At 48.9% G+C, this 19,706-nt stretch overlaps 1 protein-coding gene across 2 annotated transcripts in view; it reads right to left on the reverse strand.

Annotated features, from left to right (window-relative positions):
• Positions 1-19,268, reverse strand: part of LOC129816650 (transmembrane protein 163-like) — a 117,637-nt gene extending 98,369 nt beyond the window's left edge. Inside the window, exon 1 of one of the 2 annotated variants that reach the window (XM_055871395.1) lies at positions 18,671-19,268. In XM_055871395.1, coding sequence (XP_055727370.1) covers positions 18,671-18,854 — 184 coding nt within the window. In that variant the 5' untranslated portion in view covers positions 18,855-19,268. Of the gene's footprint in view, positions 1-18,667 lie in introns of both variants that reach the window. The other variant, XM_055871394.1, reaches the window with a different exon arrangement.
• Between the last annotated feature and the right edge of the window lie 438 nt (positions 19,269-19,706).

Raw genomic sequence — 19,706 nt, forward strand, 5'->3', positions numbered from 1 at the left:
AATTGGACTTGGACCCCTCTGCTACTTGGAACCCTACTAATTCCACGACTAGTCTATCGACGTCACCGTACGAGGAGGCAAAAACAGACTTTCCCCCATCGCGACATCCCTCTAAGGCCCTTCTACTAACTTGCTAGCCCCGGCCTGCTAACTGCTAGCTTGCTAGCCCCGGCCTGCTAACGGTCTGAATCGCTGTGTCCCCAGCCAGCCCAACCACTCACTCGACCCATACGATCACTTGGCTACGCATGCCTCTCCCTAATATCAATATGCCTTGTCCATTATTGTCCTGGTTAGTGATTACTGTCTTATTTCACTGTGGAGCCTCTAGCTCTGCTCAATATGCCTTAACCAACCATGTTGTTCCACCTCCCACATATGCGATGACATCACCTGGTTTAAACATCTCTATAGACTATATCTCTCTCATCATTACTCAATGCCTAGGTTTACTTCCAATGTACTCTCTTCCTACCATACATTTGTCTGTACATTATGCCTTGACGGGGGCTAGGGTCAGTCTGTTATATCTGGAGTACTTCTCCTGTCTTATCCGGTGTCCTGTGTGAATTTAAGTATGCTCTCTCTAATTCTCTCTTTCTTTCTCTCTCTCTGAGGACCTGAGCCCTAGGACCATGCCTCAGGACTACCTCGCATGATGACTCCTTGCTGTCCCCAGTCCACCTGGCCGTGCTGCTGCTTCAGTTTCAACTGTTTCTGCCTGCGGCTATGGAACCCTGACCTGTTCACCGGACATGCTACCTGTCCCAGACCTGCTATTGTCAACTCTCTAGAGACAGCAGGAGCGGTAGAGATACTCTCAATGATCGGCTATGAAAAGCCAACTGACATTTACTCTTGAGGTGCTGACTTGTTGCACCCTCGACAACTACTGTGATTATTATTATTTGACCATGCTGGTCATTTATGAACATTTGAACATCTTGGCCATGTTCTGTTATAATCTCCACCTGGCACAGCCAGAAAAGGACTGGCCACCCCTCATAGCCTGGTTCCTCTCTAGGTTTCTTTCTAGGTTTTGGCCTTTCTAGGGAGTTTTTCCTAGCCACCGGGCTTCTACACCTGCATTGTTTGCTGTTTGGGGTTTTAGGCTGGGTTTCTGTACAGCACTTTGAGATATCAGCTGATGTAGGAAGGGCTATATAAATACATTTGATTTGATTTGACTCTATGCTATCGTGCCCAGAAACCTGCTCCTTTTACTCTCTGTTCCGAACGTGCTAGAGGGCCAGTTATTATAGCATTTAGCCGTACCCTTATCCTACTTCTCCTCTGTTCCTCTGGTGATGTAGAGGTTAATCCAGGACCTACAGTGCCTAGCTCCACTCCTACTCCCCAGGTGCTCTCATTTGTTGACTTCTGTAACCGTAAAAGCCTTGGTTTCATGCATGTTAACATTAGAAGCCTACTCCCTAAGTTTGCTTTATTCACTGCTTTAGCACATTCTGCCAACCTGGATGTCTTAGCCGTGTCTGAATCCTGGCTTAGGAAAAGCACCACAAACCCTGAAATTTCTATCCCTAACAATAAGATTTTCCGCCAAGATAGAACTGCCAAAGGGGGCGGTGTTGCAATCTACTGCAGAGATAGAACTCTGTAGGCTGTCTTACTATTAAGGTCTGTACCCAAACAATTCGAGTTCCTACTTTAAAAATGTACCTTTCCAGAAACAAGTCTCTGTCACGATCGTGTGGAGGATTGACGGACCAAAACGCAGCATTAGGAAAATAAGCCATCTTCCTTTTTATTATGAAGAAGGAGAACCGAAAACAAAACAATATTACAAAACTAACAAAACAAACAAACGACCGTGAAGCTATGAACGTAGTGCACATACATGCTACAAACGTATAACATAGACAATTACCCACATCAAAACGAAAGCCTATGGTTACCTTAAACATGGCTCCCAATCAGAGACAACAGAAATCAGCTGTCTCTAATTGGGAACCCATTCAGGCAACCATAGACTCTCCTAGACAACTACACCAACATAGACACAGCTAGACACATACACTCAACACAAACCCATACACTACACCCAACACCCCCTTTACCATATAACCACCCAAAACCGATAAAACACAAACATTCCCCATGTCACACCCTGACCTAACTAAAATAATAAAGAAAACAAAGAATACTAAGGCCAGGGCGTGACATAACCCCCCCCTTAAGGTGCGAACTCCGGGCGCACCAGCACACAGTCTAGGGGAGGGTCTGGGTGGGATTCCTTCCACGGTGGCGGCTCCGGCACTGGTCGTGGTCCCCACCCCACCACAGTCACTAACTGCCTCCTTAGCTTCCTCCAAATGACCCCCATCCACATTAACCCCACTGCATTAAGGGGCAGCTCCGGACTAAGGGGCAGCTCCGGACTAAGGGGCAGCTCCGGACTAAGGGGCAGCTCCGGACTAAGGGGCAGCTCCGGACTAAGGGGCAGCTCCGGAATTAGGGGCAGCACCAGGATAAGGGAGAGCACCAGGATAAGGGAGAGCTCCGGACTGAGGGACGGCAGCTCTGGACTGAGGGACGGCAGCTCCGGACTGAGGGACGGCAGCTCCGGACTGAGGGACGGCAGCTCCGGACTGAGGGACGGCAGCTCCGGACTGAGGGACGGCAGCTCCGGACTGAGGGACGGCAGCTCCGGACTGAGGGACGGCAGCTCCGGACTGAGGGACGGCCCATGGCTGGCTGACGGATCTGGCCGCTCATGGCTGGCTGACGGATCTGGCCGCTCATGGCTGGCTGACGGATCTGGCCGCTCATGGCTGGCTGACGGATCTGGCCGCTCATGGCTGGCTGACGGATCTGGCCGCTCATGGCTGGCTGACGGATCTGGCCGCTCATGGCTGGATGACGGATCTGGCCGCTCATGGCTGGCTGACGGATCTGGACGCTCATGGCTGGCTGACGGCTCTGGCCGCTCATGGCTGGTTGACGGCTCTGGCAGATCCTGTCTGGTTGGCGGCTCTGGCAGATCCTGTCTGGTTGGCGGCTCTGGCAGATCCTGTCTGGTTGGCGGCTCTGGCAGATCCTGTCTGGTTGGCGGCTCTGGCAGATCCTGTCTGGTTGGCGGCTCTGGCAGATCCTGTCTGACGAATGGCTCTAGCGGCTCCTGACTGACGAACGGCTCTGACGGCTCGGGACAGACGGGCGGCTCTAATGGCTCGGGGCAGACGGATGGCTCTAATGGCTCGGGGTAGACGGATGGCTCAGATGGCGCTGGGTAGACAGATGGCGCTGGGTAGACAGATGGCTCAGATGGCGCTTGGCAGACGGGCAGTTCAGGCATCCCTGTGCAGACGGCAGACTCTTGCCGGCTGAGGCGCACTGTAGGCCTGGTGCGTGGTGCCGGAACTGGTGGTACCGGGCTGGGGACACGCATCTCAGGGCTAGTGCGGGGAGCAGCAACAGGACGCACAGGACTCTGGGGACACACAGGAGGCTTGGTGCGTGGTTTAGGCACTGGTGGTAAAGGGCTGGAGACACGCACCATAGGGCTAGTGCGTGGAGGAGGCACTGGTGGTACTGGGTAGGGGCGGGGAGGTGGCGCCGGAAATACCGGACCGTGCATGCGTACTGGCTCCCTAGAGCGCCGAGCCTGCCCAACCTTACCTGGTTGTATGCTCCCCGTCGCCTGACCAGTGCGGGGAGGTGGAATAACCCACACCGGGCTATGTAGGCGAACCGGGGACACCATGCGTAAGGCTGGTGCCATGTACGCCGGCCCGAGGAGACGCACTGGTGACCAGATGCGTTGGGCCGGCTTCATGACATACGGCTCAACGCTCAATCTAGCCCGGCCGATACGTGGAGCTGGAATGTACCGAACCGGGCTATGCACGCGTACAGGAGACACCGTGCGCTCTACTGCGTAACACGGTGTCTGCCCGTACTCTCGCTCTCCACGGTAAGTACAGGGAGTAGGCGTAGGTTTCCTACCTGACTTCGCCACACTCCCTTTAAGGCCCCCCCCCCCAAAAAATTTGGGTTGTACTCACGGGCTTCCAGCCTTGTTTCCGTGCTGCCTCCTCATATCGCCTCCTCTCGGCTTTAGCTGCCTCCAGCTCTTCACGAGGAAGGCGATATTCTCCCGGTTGTGCCCAAGGCCCCTTACCATCCAGTATCTCCTCCCATGTCCAAGAATCCTGTGTAGGTGGGTCCTGTTGCCGCTTTACATGCCGCTTGGTCCTGTATTGGTGGGTAATTCTGTCACGATCGTGTGGAGGATTGACGGACCAAAACGCAGCATTAGGAAAATAAGCCATCTTCCTTTTTATTATGAAGAAGGAGAACCGAAAACAAAACACTATTACAAAACTAACAAAACAAACAAACGACCGTGAAGCTATGAACGTAGTGCACATACATGCTACAAACGTATAACATAGACAATTACCCACATCAAACGAAAGCCTATGGTTACCTTAAACATGGCTCCCAATCAGAGACAACAGAAATCAGCTGTCTCTAATTGGGAACCCATTCAGGCAACCATAGACTCTCCTAGACAACTACACCAACATAGACACAGCTAGACACATACACTCAACACAAACCCATACACTACACCCAACACCCCCTTTACCATATAACCACCCAAAACCGATAAAACACAAACATTCCCCATGTCACACCCTGACCTAACTAAAATAATAAAGAAAACAAAGAATACTAAGGCCAGGGCGTGACAGTCTTTCACTGTTGCCGCTTGCTATAGACCACCCTCTGCCCCCAGCTGTGCCCTGGACACCATATGTGAATTGATTGCCCCCCATCTATCTTCTGAGCTCGTGCTGGTGGGTGACCTAAACTGGGACATGCTCAACACCCCGGCCATCCTACAATCTAAGCTTGATGCCCTCAATCTCACACAAATTATCAATGAACCTACCAGGTACCACCCTGTCACGATCGTGTGGAGGATTGACGGACCAAAACGCAGCAGTAGGAAAGTAAGTCATATTCCTTTTAATGAATATGATGGCAAAACGAAACAAAAACACTTACACACTAAACAAAACAAGAAAACGATTGTGAAGCTAAATAACGATGTGCACACACAGGCTACAAACGTATCACATAGACAATTACCCACATCACATGAAAGCCTATGGCTACCCTAAATATGGCTCCCAATCAGAGACAACAGAAATCAGCTCTCTAATTGGGAACTCATTCAGGCAACCATAGACTCTCCTAAACAACTAAACCAACATAGACAACGCTAGACACATGCACTACACACAAACCCATTCACTACACCCAACACCCCCTTTACCATATAATCACCCAAAACCGACAAAACACAAACATTCCCCATGTCACACCCTGACCTAACTAAAATAATAAATAAAACAAAGAAATACAAAGGCCAGGGCGTGACATAACCCCCCCCTTAAGGTGCGAACTCCGGGTGCACCAGCACACAGTCTAGGGGAGGGTCTGGGTGGGCTTCCTTCCACGGTGGCGGCTCCGGGACTGGTCGTGGTCCCCACCCCACCACAGTCACTAACCGCCTCCTTAGCTTCCTCCAAATGACCCCCCTCCACATTAACCCCACTGAATTAAGGGGCAGTTCCGGACTAAGAGGCAGCTCCGGACTAAGGGGCAGTACCAGGGTAAGGGGCAGTACCAGGGTAAGGGGCAGTACCAGGGTAAGGGGCAGCACCAGGATAAGGGAGAGCACCAGGATAAGGGGCAGCACCAGGATAAGGGGCAGCTCCGGACTGAGGAACGGCAGCTCCGGACTGAAGAACGGCAGCTCCGGACTGAGGGACTGCAGCTCCGGACTGAGGGACTGCAGCTCCGGACTGAGGGACGGCCCATGGCTGGCTGACAGATCTGGCTGCTCATGGCTGGCTGACGGATCTGGCTGCTCATGGCTGGCTGACGGATCTGGCTGCTCATGGCTGGCTGACGGATCTGGCTGCTCATGGCTGGCTGACGGATCTGGCTGCTCATGGCTGGCTGACGGATCTGGCTGCTCATGGCTAGCTGACGGATCTGGCTGCTCATGGCTAGCTGACGGATCTGGCTGCTCATGGCTAACTGACGGATCTGGCTGCTCATGGCTAACTGACGGATCTGGCTGCTCATGGCTAGCTGACGGATCTGGCTGCTCATGGCTAGCTGACGGATCTGGCTGCTCATGGCTAGCTGACGGATCTGGCTGCTCATGGCTGGCTGACGGATCTGGCTGCTCATGGCTGGCTGACGGATCTGGCTGCTCATGGCTGGCTGACGGATCTGGCTGCTCATGGCTAGCTGACGGATCTGGCTGCTCATGGCTAGCTGACGGATCTGGCTGCTCATGGCTGGCTGACTGATCTGGCTGCTCATGGCTGGCTGACGGATCTGGCTGCTCATGGCTAGCTGACTGATCTGGCTGCTAATGGCTGGCTGGCGGATCTGGTAGATCCTGTCTGGTTGGCGGCTCTGGCAGATCCTGTCTGGTTGGCGGCTCTGGCAGATCCTGTCTGGTTGGCGGCTCTGGCAGATCCTGTCTGACGAATGGCTCTAGCGGCTCCGGACAGACGGGCGGCTCTAATGGCTCGGGGCAAACGGATGGCTCAGATGGCGCTGGGTAGACGGATGGCTCAGATGGCGCTGGGTAGACGGATGGCTCAGATGGCACTGGGTAGACGGGCAGTTCAGGGATCGCTGTGCAGACGACAGACTCTTGCCGGCTGAGGCGCACTGTAGGCCTGGTGCGTGGTGCCAGAACTGGTGGTACCGGGCTGGGGACACGCATCTCAGGGCTAGTGCGGGGAGCAGGAACAGGGCATACTGGACCCTGGGAGCGCACATTAGGCCTAGTGCGTGGTGCCGGAACTGGTGATACCGGGCTGGGGACACGCATCTCAGGGCTAGTGCGGGGAGAAGGAACAGGGCATACTGGACCCTGGGAGCGCACATTAGGCCTAGTGCGTGGTGCCGGAACTGGTGGTACCGGGCTGGGGACACGCATCTCAGGGCTAGTGCGGGGAGCAGCAACAGGACGCACAGGACTCTGGGTACACACAGGAGGCTTGGTGCATGATTTAGGCACTGGTGGTAAAGGGCTGGAGACACGCACCATAGGGCTAGTGCGTGGAGGAGGCACTGGTTGTACTGGGCTGGGGACTGTCACAGGAGAGTTAGTACATGGGGCTAATATAGGAGGTGCAGGACTAGGGAGGCGTACAGGAGGCCTGGTTCGTGGGACTGTCATTCCCAGACGGTTAGCACGCACATCAGGACGAGCATGGAACTCTGACTCAGGTAACCTCACATCCCGCACACGCTCTGTCGGGTGGATGTTGTGCCTCACGCACCAACACAGCAGCTCCCTCATTTCACTCTCTTCCAACCTCCCCAATAAATCCTTAACAGTCTCTGCATCATTCCCATTGCTCACCTCCAATATCAGCCCGACTGGCTCAGGTTTCCTCTTAGAGTCCTCACGGGTAGCACGGGAAGTTGACGCAGTTCTCCCATCTGGACTCGCCACACTCCCCATGAGCCCCTCCCCAAGAAATTTTTGGGTATTACTCACGGGTCTCCAGCCTTGCTTCCGTGCTGCCTCCTCATATCGCCTCCTCTCGGCTTTCGCTGCCTCCAGCTCTTCACGAGGAAGGCGATATTCTCCCGGTTGTGCCCACGGCCCCTTACCATCCAGTATCTCCTCCCATGTCCAAGAATCCTGTGTAGGTGGGTCCTGTTGCCGCTTTACATGCCGCTTGGTCCTGTATTGGTGGGTAATTCTGTCACGATCGTGTGGAGGATTGACGGACCAAAACGCAGCAGTAGGAAAGTAAGCCATATTCCTTTTAATGAATATGATGGCAAAACGAATCAAAAACACTTACACACTAAACAAAACAAGAAAACGATCGTGAAGCTAAATAACGATGTGCACACACAGGCTACAAACGTATCACATAGACAATTACCCACATCACATGAAAGCCTATGGCTACCCTAAATATGGCTCCCAATCAGAGACAACAGAAATCAGCTGTCTCTAATTGGGAACTCATTCAGGCAACCATAGACTCTCCTAAACAACTAAACCAACATAGACAACGCTAGATACATGCACTACACACAAACCCATACAATACACCCAACACCCCCTTTACCATATAATCACCCAAAACCGACAAAACACAAACATTCCCCATGTCACACCCTGACCTAACTAAAATAATAAATAAAACAAAGAAATACAAAGGCCAGGGCGTGACACACCCCAAATCCATAAACATGGGCACCCTCATAGATATCATCCTAAATAACTCTATTGTCACGAATCCCGCCGAGGATGGTGCCTCTTCCTGTTCGGGCGGAGCTCGGCGGTCGTCGTCACCGGCCTACTAGCTGCCATCGATTCTTTCCTTTTTGTTTCTGTTAGTTTGGGCTGATTGGGTGCACCTGTTTTGAGTTTAGTTTGGTGGGTAGGCTATATAAGGTTAGGTAGCCCGCTGGCTGTTGTGCGGGCTTGCTTTCTGTTATGTTGGTGTTGGATCGTGTAGTGGATTTTGTATTTCCTCGGAACAGTTTAGTCCGGTGTTTTTGGACTTCTTTTCTCATGCGCCCGTATGTTTTAGGGCATGATCTTTTCCCTGTGCATTGGAAATAAATCCACGTTCCTTAACCTTGCTCTCTGCGTTTGACTCCATCCACCCAGTACTCCTAGTAGCTCTGACAGAAGCCCGCACCAACTATGGAGTCAGCAGGAGCCGCGACCACCCCTCTCCCAACTATGGAGGAGCGTGTCCAGCATCATACAGCTGTACTTCATCGTATCGGATCAGCGATGGACCAGATGATGGAGAGGATGGAACGATGGGAGAGGAGTGGTCTCCCGACGCCCCCTACAGCTCCCCTGCAGACGACACAACCCACTCCCACAGGGTCATCGGCTGGGACCAGCTCATTGCGTCTCACCCCCCCGAGGGAGTACGATGGAGCAGCGGCTGGTTGCCAGGGATTTTTGCTCCAGCTTGAGCTTTACCTGGCTACCGTGCGTCCGACTCCCTCGGAGGAAGAGAGTGTAAGCCTCCTTGTCTCCTGTTTGTCGGGGAGAGCCCTGGACTGGGCCAACGCGGTATGGAACAGCCCAGACTCAGCTCGGGACCATTACGCAGAGTTCACCCGCCGGTTTCGGGCTGTGTTCGACCACCCACCAGAGGGCCGAGCGGCGGGTGAGCGTCTGTTCCACCTGAGACAGGAGACGAGGAGCGCCCAGGAGTTCGCTTTAGAGTTCCGGACCTTGGCTGCTGGTGCGGGGTGGAATGACAGGGCCTTAATAGACCATTACCGTTGTAGCCTTCGGGAGGACGTCCGTCGGGAGCTAGCTTGTCGGGACACCACACTATCTCTAGATGAACTGATCGACATGTCGATTAGACTAGATAACCTGCTAGCTGCCTGCGGGCGTTCAGACGGGGTCCTGTCCATTCCACCTCCCAGCCCTCCCGCTCCAACTCCGATGGAGTTGGGAGGAGCTGCATCTAGGGGGACCGGAGGAGGTGGCTCTTCTTGCACCTACTGTGGCCGGAGAGGACACACTTCGGACCGGTGCTGGAGGAGTCCATCTGGGAGTCGGGATGGCAGGCGGAATACTCCTCGGCCACCTCAGGTGAGTAGGCACAAGACTCACCCAGAGCTGCCTGTTGGTCATGTGTTTTTGGTTATTTTTTTCCCTGCGTTTTTTCCCTCTCTTCAGCATAAGGCGCTAGTCGACTCAGGCGCAGCTGGGAGTTTTATGGATCGCGGACTCGCCCGTAGGTTGGGTATTCCGCTGGTGCAGATAGACCCACCTTTTCCCGTGCACTCCCTAGATAGCCGACCGTTAGGGTCAGGGCTGGTCAGGGAGGCCACGATTCCGCTGGACATGGTAACCCAGGGGGATCATAGGGAGCAGATCAGTTTTTACCTTATTGATTCACCTGGGTTTCCAGTGGTGTTGGGGATTCCCTGGCTAGCCATTCACAATCCCCTCATTTCCTGGCGACAGGGAGCTCTTCAGGGGTGGTCAGATGAGTGTTCAGGTAGGTGTGTGGGAGTTTCCATCGGTGCCACATCGGTGGAGAGTCCAGACCAGGTTTCCACTGTGCGCATTCCCCCAGAATATGCCGATTTGGCTATCGCTTTTAGTAAGAAGGAAGCGACTAAATTACCACCTCATCGACAGTGGGATTGCGTGATAAACCTCCAGGAGAACGCTGCACTTCCCAGGAGTCACGTGTACCCTTTGTCACAGGAGGAGACGTTGGCTATGGAGACATATGTCACGGAAGCTCTGGGACAGGGGTTCATTCGGCCCTCCATGTCACCCGCCTCCTCGAGTTTCTTTTTTGTGAGAAAAAAGGAGGGAGGACTGCGTCCGTGCATTGATTATCGAGGTCTAAATTCAATCACAGTGGGATTTAGTTATCCACTACCTCTGATCGCTACGGCGATGGAATCATTCCACGGAGCGCGTTTTTTCACAAAACTGGACCTCAGGAGCGCGTATAATCTGGTGCGTATTCGGGGAGGAGATGAGTGGAAAACAGCGTTTAGTACCACATCAGGCCACTATGAGTACCTCGTCATGCCGTATGGGTTGAAGAATGCTCCAGCCGTTTTCCAATCCTTTGTAGATGAGATTCTCAGAGACTTGCAGGGGCAGGGTGTGGTAGTATATATTGATGACATCTTGATCTATTCTGCCACACGCGCCGCGCATGTCTCCCTGGTGCGCAGGGTGCTTAGGCGACTGCTGGAGCATGACCTATACGTCAAGGCTGAGAAATGTGTGTTCTCCAAACCAGCCGTTTCCTTCCTGGGTTATCGCATTTCCACCTCGGGGGTGAGGATGGAGTGTGACCGCGTAAACGCCGTGCGTAATTGGCCGACTCCAACCACGGTAAAGGAGGTGCAGCGGTTTTTAGGGTTTGCCAATTACTACCGGAGGTTTATCCGGGGTTTTGGTCAAGTGGCGGCACCCATTACCTCACTGCTAAAGGGGGGGCCGGTGCGTTTACGGTGGTCGGCTGAGGCAGATGGAGCCTTCAACCAGTTGAAGGCAAGGTTTACTGAGGCTCCCGTGTTGGCGCATCCGGACCCTTCGTTAGCGTTCATAGTGGAGGTGGATGCGTCCGAGGCTGGTGTTGGAGCCGTGCTATCCCAGCGCTCGGGCACGCCACCGAAGCTCCGTCCCTGTGTTTTCTTTTCAAAGAAGCTGGAGCCGGCGGAGCGGAACTATGATGTGGGGGACCGGGAGTTACTAGCTATGGTAAAGGCCCTGAAGGTGTGGAGACACTGGCTTGAGGGGGCCAAATACCCTTTTCTCATCTGGACTGACCACCGAAATCTGGAGTATATCCGAGAGGCGAAGAGACTGAGTCCACGTCAAGCTAGGTGGGCCATGTTCTTTACTCGTTTTAGATTTACGATCTCTTACCGACCAGGTTCCCTTAACACTAAGGCCGACGCGCTGTCTCGTCTTTATGACACGGATGACCGGTCCATCGATCCGACTCCCATCCTTCCAGCCTCGTGTCTGGTGGCCCCGGTGGTATGGCAGGTGGACGCGGACATCGAGCGGGCGTTAAGGGTAGAACCTGTGCCATCCCAGTGTCCAACTGGCCTTAGGTACGTACCGCTTGGTGTTCGTGATCGTTTGATTCGGTGGGCTCATACACTACCTTCTTCGGGTCATCCGGGGATTGAGAAAACAGTGCGGGATCTTAGGAGGAAATACTGGTGGCCCACCTTGGCTAAGGACGTGAGACTCTATGTCTCTTCCTGCTCGGTATGCGCACAGAGTAAGGCTCCTAGGCACCTGCCGAGAGGGAAGTTACAACCCCTCCCGGTTCCACAATGGCCATGGTCTCATTTATCGGTAGATTTCCTGACTGATCTTCCCCCCTCTCAGGGGAACACTACCGTTTTGGTCGTTGTGGATCGGTTTTCTAAGTCCTGTCGTCTCCTTCCATTGCCTGGTCTCCCTACGGCCCTACAGACTGCGGAGGCTCTCTTTACCCACGTCTTCCGGCACTACGGGGTGCCGGAGGACATCGTATCTGATCGAGGTCCCCAGTTCACGTCCCGGGTATGGAGGGCGTTTATGGAGCGTCTGGGGGTCTCGGTCAGCCTTACCTCTGGGTATCACCCTGAAAGTAATGGGCAGGTGGAAAGAGTGAACCAGGAAGTGGGTAGGTTTCTGAGGTCGTATTGCCAGGACCGGCCTGGAGAATGGGCAAGGTACGTCCCGTGGGCAGAGTTGGCCCAGAACTCACTCCGCCACTCCTCAACTAACATGTCGCCATTTGAGTGCGTATTGGGGTACCAGCCGGTCCTGGCTCCGTGGCATCAGAGCCAGACCGAAGCTCCTGCGGTGGAGGAGTGGGTCCAGCGCTCTAGAGAGACCTGGCGGGCAGTCCAGGCCTCTCTCAGGCAGGCCAGTGAGCGACAGAAGAGGAGCGCTGACCGCCACCGCAGTGAGGCCCCTGTGTTCGCACCAGGGGACAGGGTCTGGCTCTCGACCCGAAACCTGCCCCTCCGCCTGCCCTGCCGGAAGCTGGGGCCGCAGTGTGTGGGGCCATTTAAAGTCCTGAGGAGGATAAACGAGGTGTGTTATAGATTACAACTCCCTTCTTACTATCGTATTAACCCCTCGTTTCATGTGTCTCTCCTCAGGCCGGTGGTAGCTGGTCCCCTTCAGGAAGGTGAGGTGCCGGAGGTCCCTCCGCCCCCTCTGGATATCGAGGGGTCCCCGGCGTACGCTGTACGAGCTATTCTGGACTCGAGACGCCGGGTGAGGGGCCTGCAGTACCTCGTTGACTGGGAGGGGTACGGTCCGGAGGAGAGGTGCTGGGTACCGGGGAAAGATATTTTAGATCCTTCCCTCTTGGCTGATTTCCACCGTCGCCACCCGGATTGTCCTGCGCCTCGCCCTCCGGGTCGTCCTCGAGGCCGGGGTCGGCGCGCTGCGGGAGCCGCGCGTCAGAGGGGGGGTACTGTCACGAATCCCGCCGAGGATGGTGCCTCTTCCTGTTCGGGCGGAGCTCGGCGGTCGTCGTCACCGGCCTACTAGCTGCCATCGATTCTTTCCTTTTTGTTTCTGTTAGTTTGGGCTGATTGGGTGCACCTGTTTTGAGTTTAGTTTGGTGGGTAGGCTATATAAGGTTAGGTAGCCCGCTGGCTGTTGAGCGGGCTTGCTTTCTGTTATGTTGGTGTTGGATCGTGTAGTGGATTTTGTATTTCCTCGGAACAGTTTAGTCCGGTGTTTTTGGACTTCTTTTCTCATGCGCCCGTATGTTTTAGGGCATGATCTTTTCCCTGTGCATTGGAAATAAATCCACGTTCCTTAACCTTGCTCTCTGCGTTTGACTCCATCCACCCAGTACTCCTAGTAGCTCTGACATCTATATTGTAATTACTTCGCCATCATGGCCTATTTATTGCCTTACCTGTCTTATCCTACCTCATTTGCACATGCTGTATGTAGATTTTTCTACTGTATTATTGATTGTATGTTTGTTTCTTCCATGTGTAACTCTGTATTGTTGTATATGTCGAACTGCTTTGCTTTATCTTGGCCATGTCGCAGTTGCAAATGAGAACTTGTTCTCAACTAGCCTACCTGGTTAAATAAAGTAAAATAAAAAATAAATAAAATAATACCACGGCTAAGGGCTGTTCTTATGCACAACGCATCGTGGAGTGCCTGGACACAGCCCTTAGCCGTGGTATATTGGACATATACCACAAACCCCTGAGGTGCTTATTGCTATTATAAACAGGTTACCAACGTAATTAGAGCAGTAAAAATAAATGTTTTGTCATACCCGTGGTATACGGTCTGATATACCACAGCTGTCAGCCAATCAGCATTCAGGGCTCAAACCACCCAGTTTATAATATTAGCCTAAATTATGACTCTACATCACATTAGCAATACCTATCTTACATTAGTCTGCAAAAAATATGATAGATGCATGCAATCTTTTATTATAAAGCTGAAAAAAATTGCTTCCCCAAACTTGAAACTCACACTGACACCACTACCATATGACCCAATATATTTAACTAAACTGACACCACTACCATATGATCCAATATATTTAACTGAACTGACACCACTACCATATGACCCAATATATTTAACTGAACTGACACCACTACCATATGACCCAATAGATTTAACTGAACTGACACCACTACCATATGACTCAATATATTTAACTGAACTGACACCACTACCATATGAATGACTCAATATATTTAACTGAACTGACACCACTACCATATGACCCAATAGATTTAACTGAACTGACACCACTACCATATGATCGAAAATATTTAACTGAACTGACACCACTACCATATGACCCAATATATTTAACTGAACTGACACCACTACCATATGACCCAATAGATTTAACAGAACTGACACCACTACCATATGACTCAATATATTTAACTGAACTGACACCACTACCATATGAATGACTCAATATATTTAACTGAACTGACACCACTACCATATGACCCAATAAATTTAACTGAACTGACACCACTACCATATGACTCAATAGATTTAACTGAACTGACACCACTACCATATGACCCAATATATTTAACTGAACTGACACCACTACCATATGATCCAATATATTTAACAGAACTGACACCACTACCATATGACCCAATATATTTAACAGAACTGACACCACTACCATATGAACCAATATATTTAACTGAACTGACACCACTACCATACGACCCAATATATTTAACTGAACTGACACCACTACTATATGATCCAATATATTTAACTGAACTGACACCACTACCATATGATCCAATATATTTAACAGAACTGACACCACTACCATATGAACCAATATATTTAACAGAACTGACACCACTACCATATGACCCAATATATTTAACTGAACTGACACCACTACTATATGATCCAATATATTTAACTGAACTGACACCACTACCATATGACCCAATATATTTAACTGAACTGACACCACTACTATATGATCCAATATATTTAACTGAACTGACACCACTACCATATGACTCAATAGATTTAACTGAACTGACACCACTACTATATGATCCAATATATTTAACTGAACTGACACCACTACCATATGACCCAATATATTTAACTAAACTGACACCACTACCATATGATCCAATATATTTAACTGAACTGACACCACTACCATATGACCCAATATATTTAACTGAACTGACACCACTACCATATGACCCAATAGATTTAACTGAACTGACACCACTACCATATGACTCAATATATTTAACTGAACTGACACCACTACCATATGAATGACTCAATATATTTAACTGAACTGACACCACTACCATATGACCCAATATATTTAACTGAACTGACACCACTACCATATGACCCAATAGATTTAACAGAACTGACACCACTACCATATGACTCAATATATTTAACTGAACTGACACCACTACCATATGAATGACTCAATATATTTAACTGAACTGACACCACTACCATATGACCCAATAAATTTAACTGAACTGACACCACTACCATATGACTCAATAGATTTAACTGAACTGACACCACTACCATATGACCCAATATATTTAACTGAACTGACACCACTACCATATGATCCAATATATTTAACAGAACTGACACCACTACCATATGACCCAATATATTTAACTAAACTGACACCACTACCATATGATCCAATATATTTAACTGAACTGACACCACTACCATATGACCCAATATATTTAACTGAACTGACACCACTACCATATGACCCAATAGATTTAACTGAACTGACACCACTACCATATGACTCAATATATTTAACTGAACTGACACCACTACCATATGATCCAAAATATTTAACTGAACTGACACCACTACCATATGACCCAATATATTTAACTGAACTGACACCACTACCATATGACCCAATAGATTTAACAGAACTGACACCACTACCATATGACTCAATATATTTAACTGAACTGACACCACTACCATATGAATGACTCAATATATTTAACTGAACTGACACCACTACCATATGACCCAATAAATTTAACTGAACTGACACCACTACCATATGACTCAATAGATTTAACTGAACTGACACCACTACCATATGACCCAATATATTTAACTGAACTGACACCACTACCATATGATCCAATATATTTAACAGAACTGACACCACTACCATATGACCCAATATATTTAACAGAACTGACACCACTACCATATGAACCAATATATTTAACTGAACTGACACCACTACCATATGACCCAATATATTTAACTGAACTGACACCACTACTATATGATCCAATATATTTAACTGAACTGACACCACTACCATATGATCCAATATATTTAACAGAACTGACACCACTACCATATGAACCAATATATTTAACAGAACTGACACCACTACCATATGACCCAATATATTTAACTGAACTGACACCACTACTATATGATCCAATATATTTAACTGAACTGACACCACTACCATATGACCCAATATATTTAACTGAACTGACACCACTACTATATGATCCAATATATTTAACTGAACTGACACCACTACCATATGACTCAATAGATTTAACTGAACTGACACCACTACCATATGATCCAATATATTTAACTGAACTGACACCACTACCATATGACCCAATAAATGTAACTGAACTGACACCACTACCATATGATCCAATATAATTAACTGAACTGACACCGCTACCATATGACCCAATATATTTAACTGAACTGACACCACTACCATATGACCCAATCGGTAATGGATTTCCATTAAATTCATCTTAAATAGAAATACTACAGCATATAGCAAAGAAACTGAGTTAATAATTTGGCATGGAAAAGGGCCAACGTGTGTAAGTCCACACTGTTACACAGACGACATACCAAGTGGGAGTGGGTCATATCCATGTTGGAATGGTATGACTGGAGTCTTGGTCATATCCATGTTGGAATGGTATGACTGGAGTCTTGGTCATATCCATGTTGGATTGGTATGACTGGAGTCTTGGTCATATCCATGTTGGAATGTTATGACTGGGGTCTTGGTCATATCCATGTTGGAATGTTATGACTGGGGTCTTGGTCATATCCATGTTGGAATGTTATGACTGGGGTCTTGGTCATATCCATGTTGGAATGTTATGATTGGAGTCTTGGTCATATCCATGTTGGAATGTTATGACTGGGGTCTTGGTCATATCCATGTTGGAATGTTATGACTGGGGTCTTGGTCATATCCATGTTGGAATGTTATGACTGGGGTCTTGGTCATATCCATGTTGGAATGTTATGATTGGGGTCTTGGTCATATCCATGTTGGAATGTTATGACTGGGGTCTTGGTCATATCCATGTTGGAATGGTATGACTGGGGTCTTGGTCATATCCATGTTGGAATGTTATGATTGGAGTCTTGGTCATATCCATGTTTGGATGTTATTATTGGAGTCTTGGTCATATCCATGTTGGAATGTTATGACTGGAGTCTTGGTCATATCCATGTTGGAATGTTATGATTGGAGTCTTGGTCATATCCATGTTGGAATGTTATGACTGGGGTCTTGGTCATATCCATGTTGGAATGTTATGATTGGAGTCTTGGTCATATCCATGTTGGGATGTTATGACTGGGGTCTTGGTCATATCCTTGTTGGAATGTTATGATTGGGGTCTTGGTCATATCCATGTTGGAATGTTATGACTGGAGTCTTGGTCATATCCATGTTGGAATGTTATGACTGGGGTCTTGGTCATATCCATCTTGGAATGTTATGATTGGGGTCTTGGTCATATCCATGTTGGGATGTTTTTTAGTTTTTTCCCCCTATACAAGTCTCCATGGGGATAACAAAGGGATTATGATAAGACTTGTGAAATAGATCACAAGTATACTGTATAACACAGGTTATGTACAGACCTTATGTCAGACCTTAGTAAAGGGAAATCTGTCTCCCTCCATTTCCATTTAGTATGACGTGTGTGTGTGTGTGTGTGTGTGTGTGTGTGTGTGTGTGTGTGTGTGTGTGTGTGTGTGTGTGTGTGTGTGTGTGTGTGTGTGTGTGTGTGTGTGTGCGCGCTGTATGTGCGCGTGTGTGTGTGTGAGACAGACAAAACTTCTGAATATTGAGGGCATTTTCATAACCACTGCATCTTATCTATCTCTAAAAAAGATTTCACACATTGAGTTCAGGCTCAAAATGTACATTCATTTTTGTATTGTTTGATAACCTCTACAAATTCACATACGGGTTTTGGTGATCATCCGGAAGAAATAACCTAGATAATGTCAGACACAACATCTTGACAATAAGAGTGCTCTATAGAGACAGCGATGCTTGCCTATTATTTATCTCCAATTGCTTTGCCAAATTGACATGTCTCTGATGTTATGCAGGTAAGTAATTATAGCAACACATTAATAATTGATCAAATTAATAATTGATCAAAACCACTTTCCAGATGCTATAAATAAACTCCAGAAGCGCCCATCAATCAAGTCAAGGTGAAGATTTACTTTTACAACAATAAAGTTTGTAATCCCTGAATTACTTACTACCTTGACCATCAACGCTGTCGGTGATTCTCATCTCTTGGTCCCGGTCCATATTAAAAGGATCGTCCTGACTCGGTATTTTGGATAGATTCGCATTAGACGCGCATCCGCCGTTCCGTACGGCCGAAGGATCCACGATTGTGGGATCCGGGACAGGGAATGAATCTTGTGTCATTGGGTCAGTCATGGTTGTTTACTTATAAGTCAAAAGTCCTCGGGAAAAAAATAACTCACACCGGAGTTCCAAATGCTGCCATCCAGGGCGCGAATGACGCCGGTGTTGACAGGACGAAGTGCAGACAGCGATGACTAGATGAGAGATAAACGCAATCTCCACAGCATCAGCAGCAACAGACCCCTTACGGCCACACCCCTCTCTCTCCACTCTCTCTGACGACGAGATTTCGCACGATAGAGGGAACTGCAGTGAGAAGATTTATAAATCAAGGTTAATTTGCTCAGATTCATAAATGGGTTAATTTGCTTGAGTTTTGTCATATAGATCTGATTATTATCGACATGCACTTGCTATAAAGACACAAGGCTGCCATTTGACGCTCAATTGTCGACTTTTGACGCGACAACTTTTCTACCCCTCCCTCGAAATCCTTCCATCACACGCAACCATGCGCAGAATGCAAGAACATAGCTCGAAAACACCCAACTGTCAATCAATTCCTTTCGATACCATAAACTATTTATTACATTCCTTTCTGTAAAAGAACAGTATTATATGTTATGTTTGATATGGTTACATAAGACAGAAGGTTACTTATGCCAAGGTCAGGGAGTATGGGTCTGCATATAACACGAATGTCTAGCAACCTAAAGGTTACATTTTTTTATCACACCATGGACAACTTTAGCATTTTAACTAATCATCAACTTTGCAACTATTTACTACTTTTTAGCTGCTTTGCAACTACTTAACATGTTAGCTAAAACCCGTCCCCTAACCATAAACCCTAACCCAAAGCCCTAACCTTAACCCTAGCTAGCTAATGTTAGCCACCTAGCTAACATAACCCAAAACAAATTG

The sequence above is a fragment of the Salvelinus fontinalis genome, chromosome 19, assembly GCF_029448725.1.
Source record: "Salvelinus fontinalis isolate EN_2023a chromosome 19, ASM2944872v1, whole genome shotgun sequence".
NCBI classification, from domain to species: domain Eukaryota; kingdom Metazoa; phylum Chordata; class Actinopteri; order Salmoniformes; family Salmonidae; genus Salvelinus; species Salvelinus fontinalis.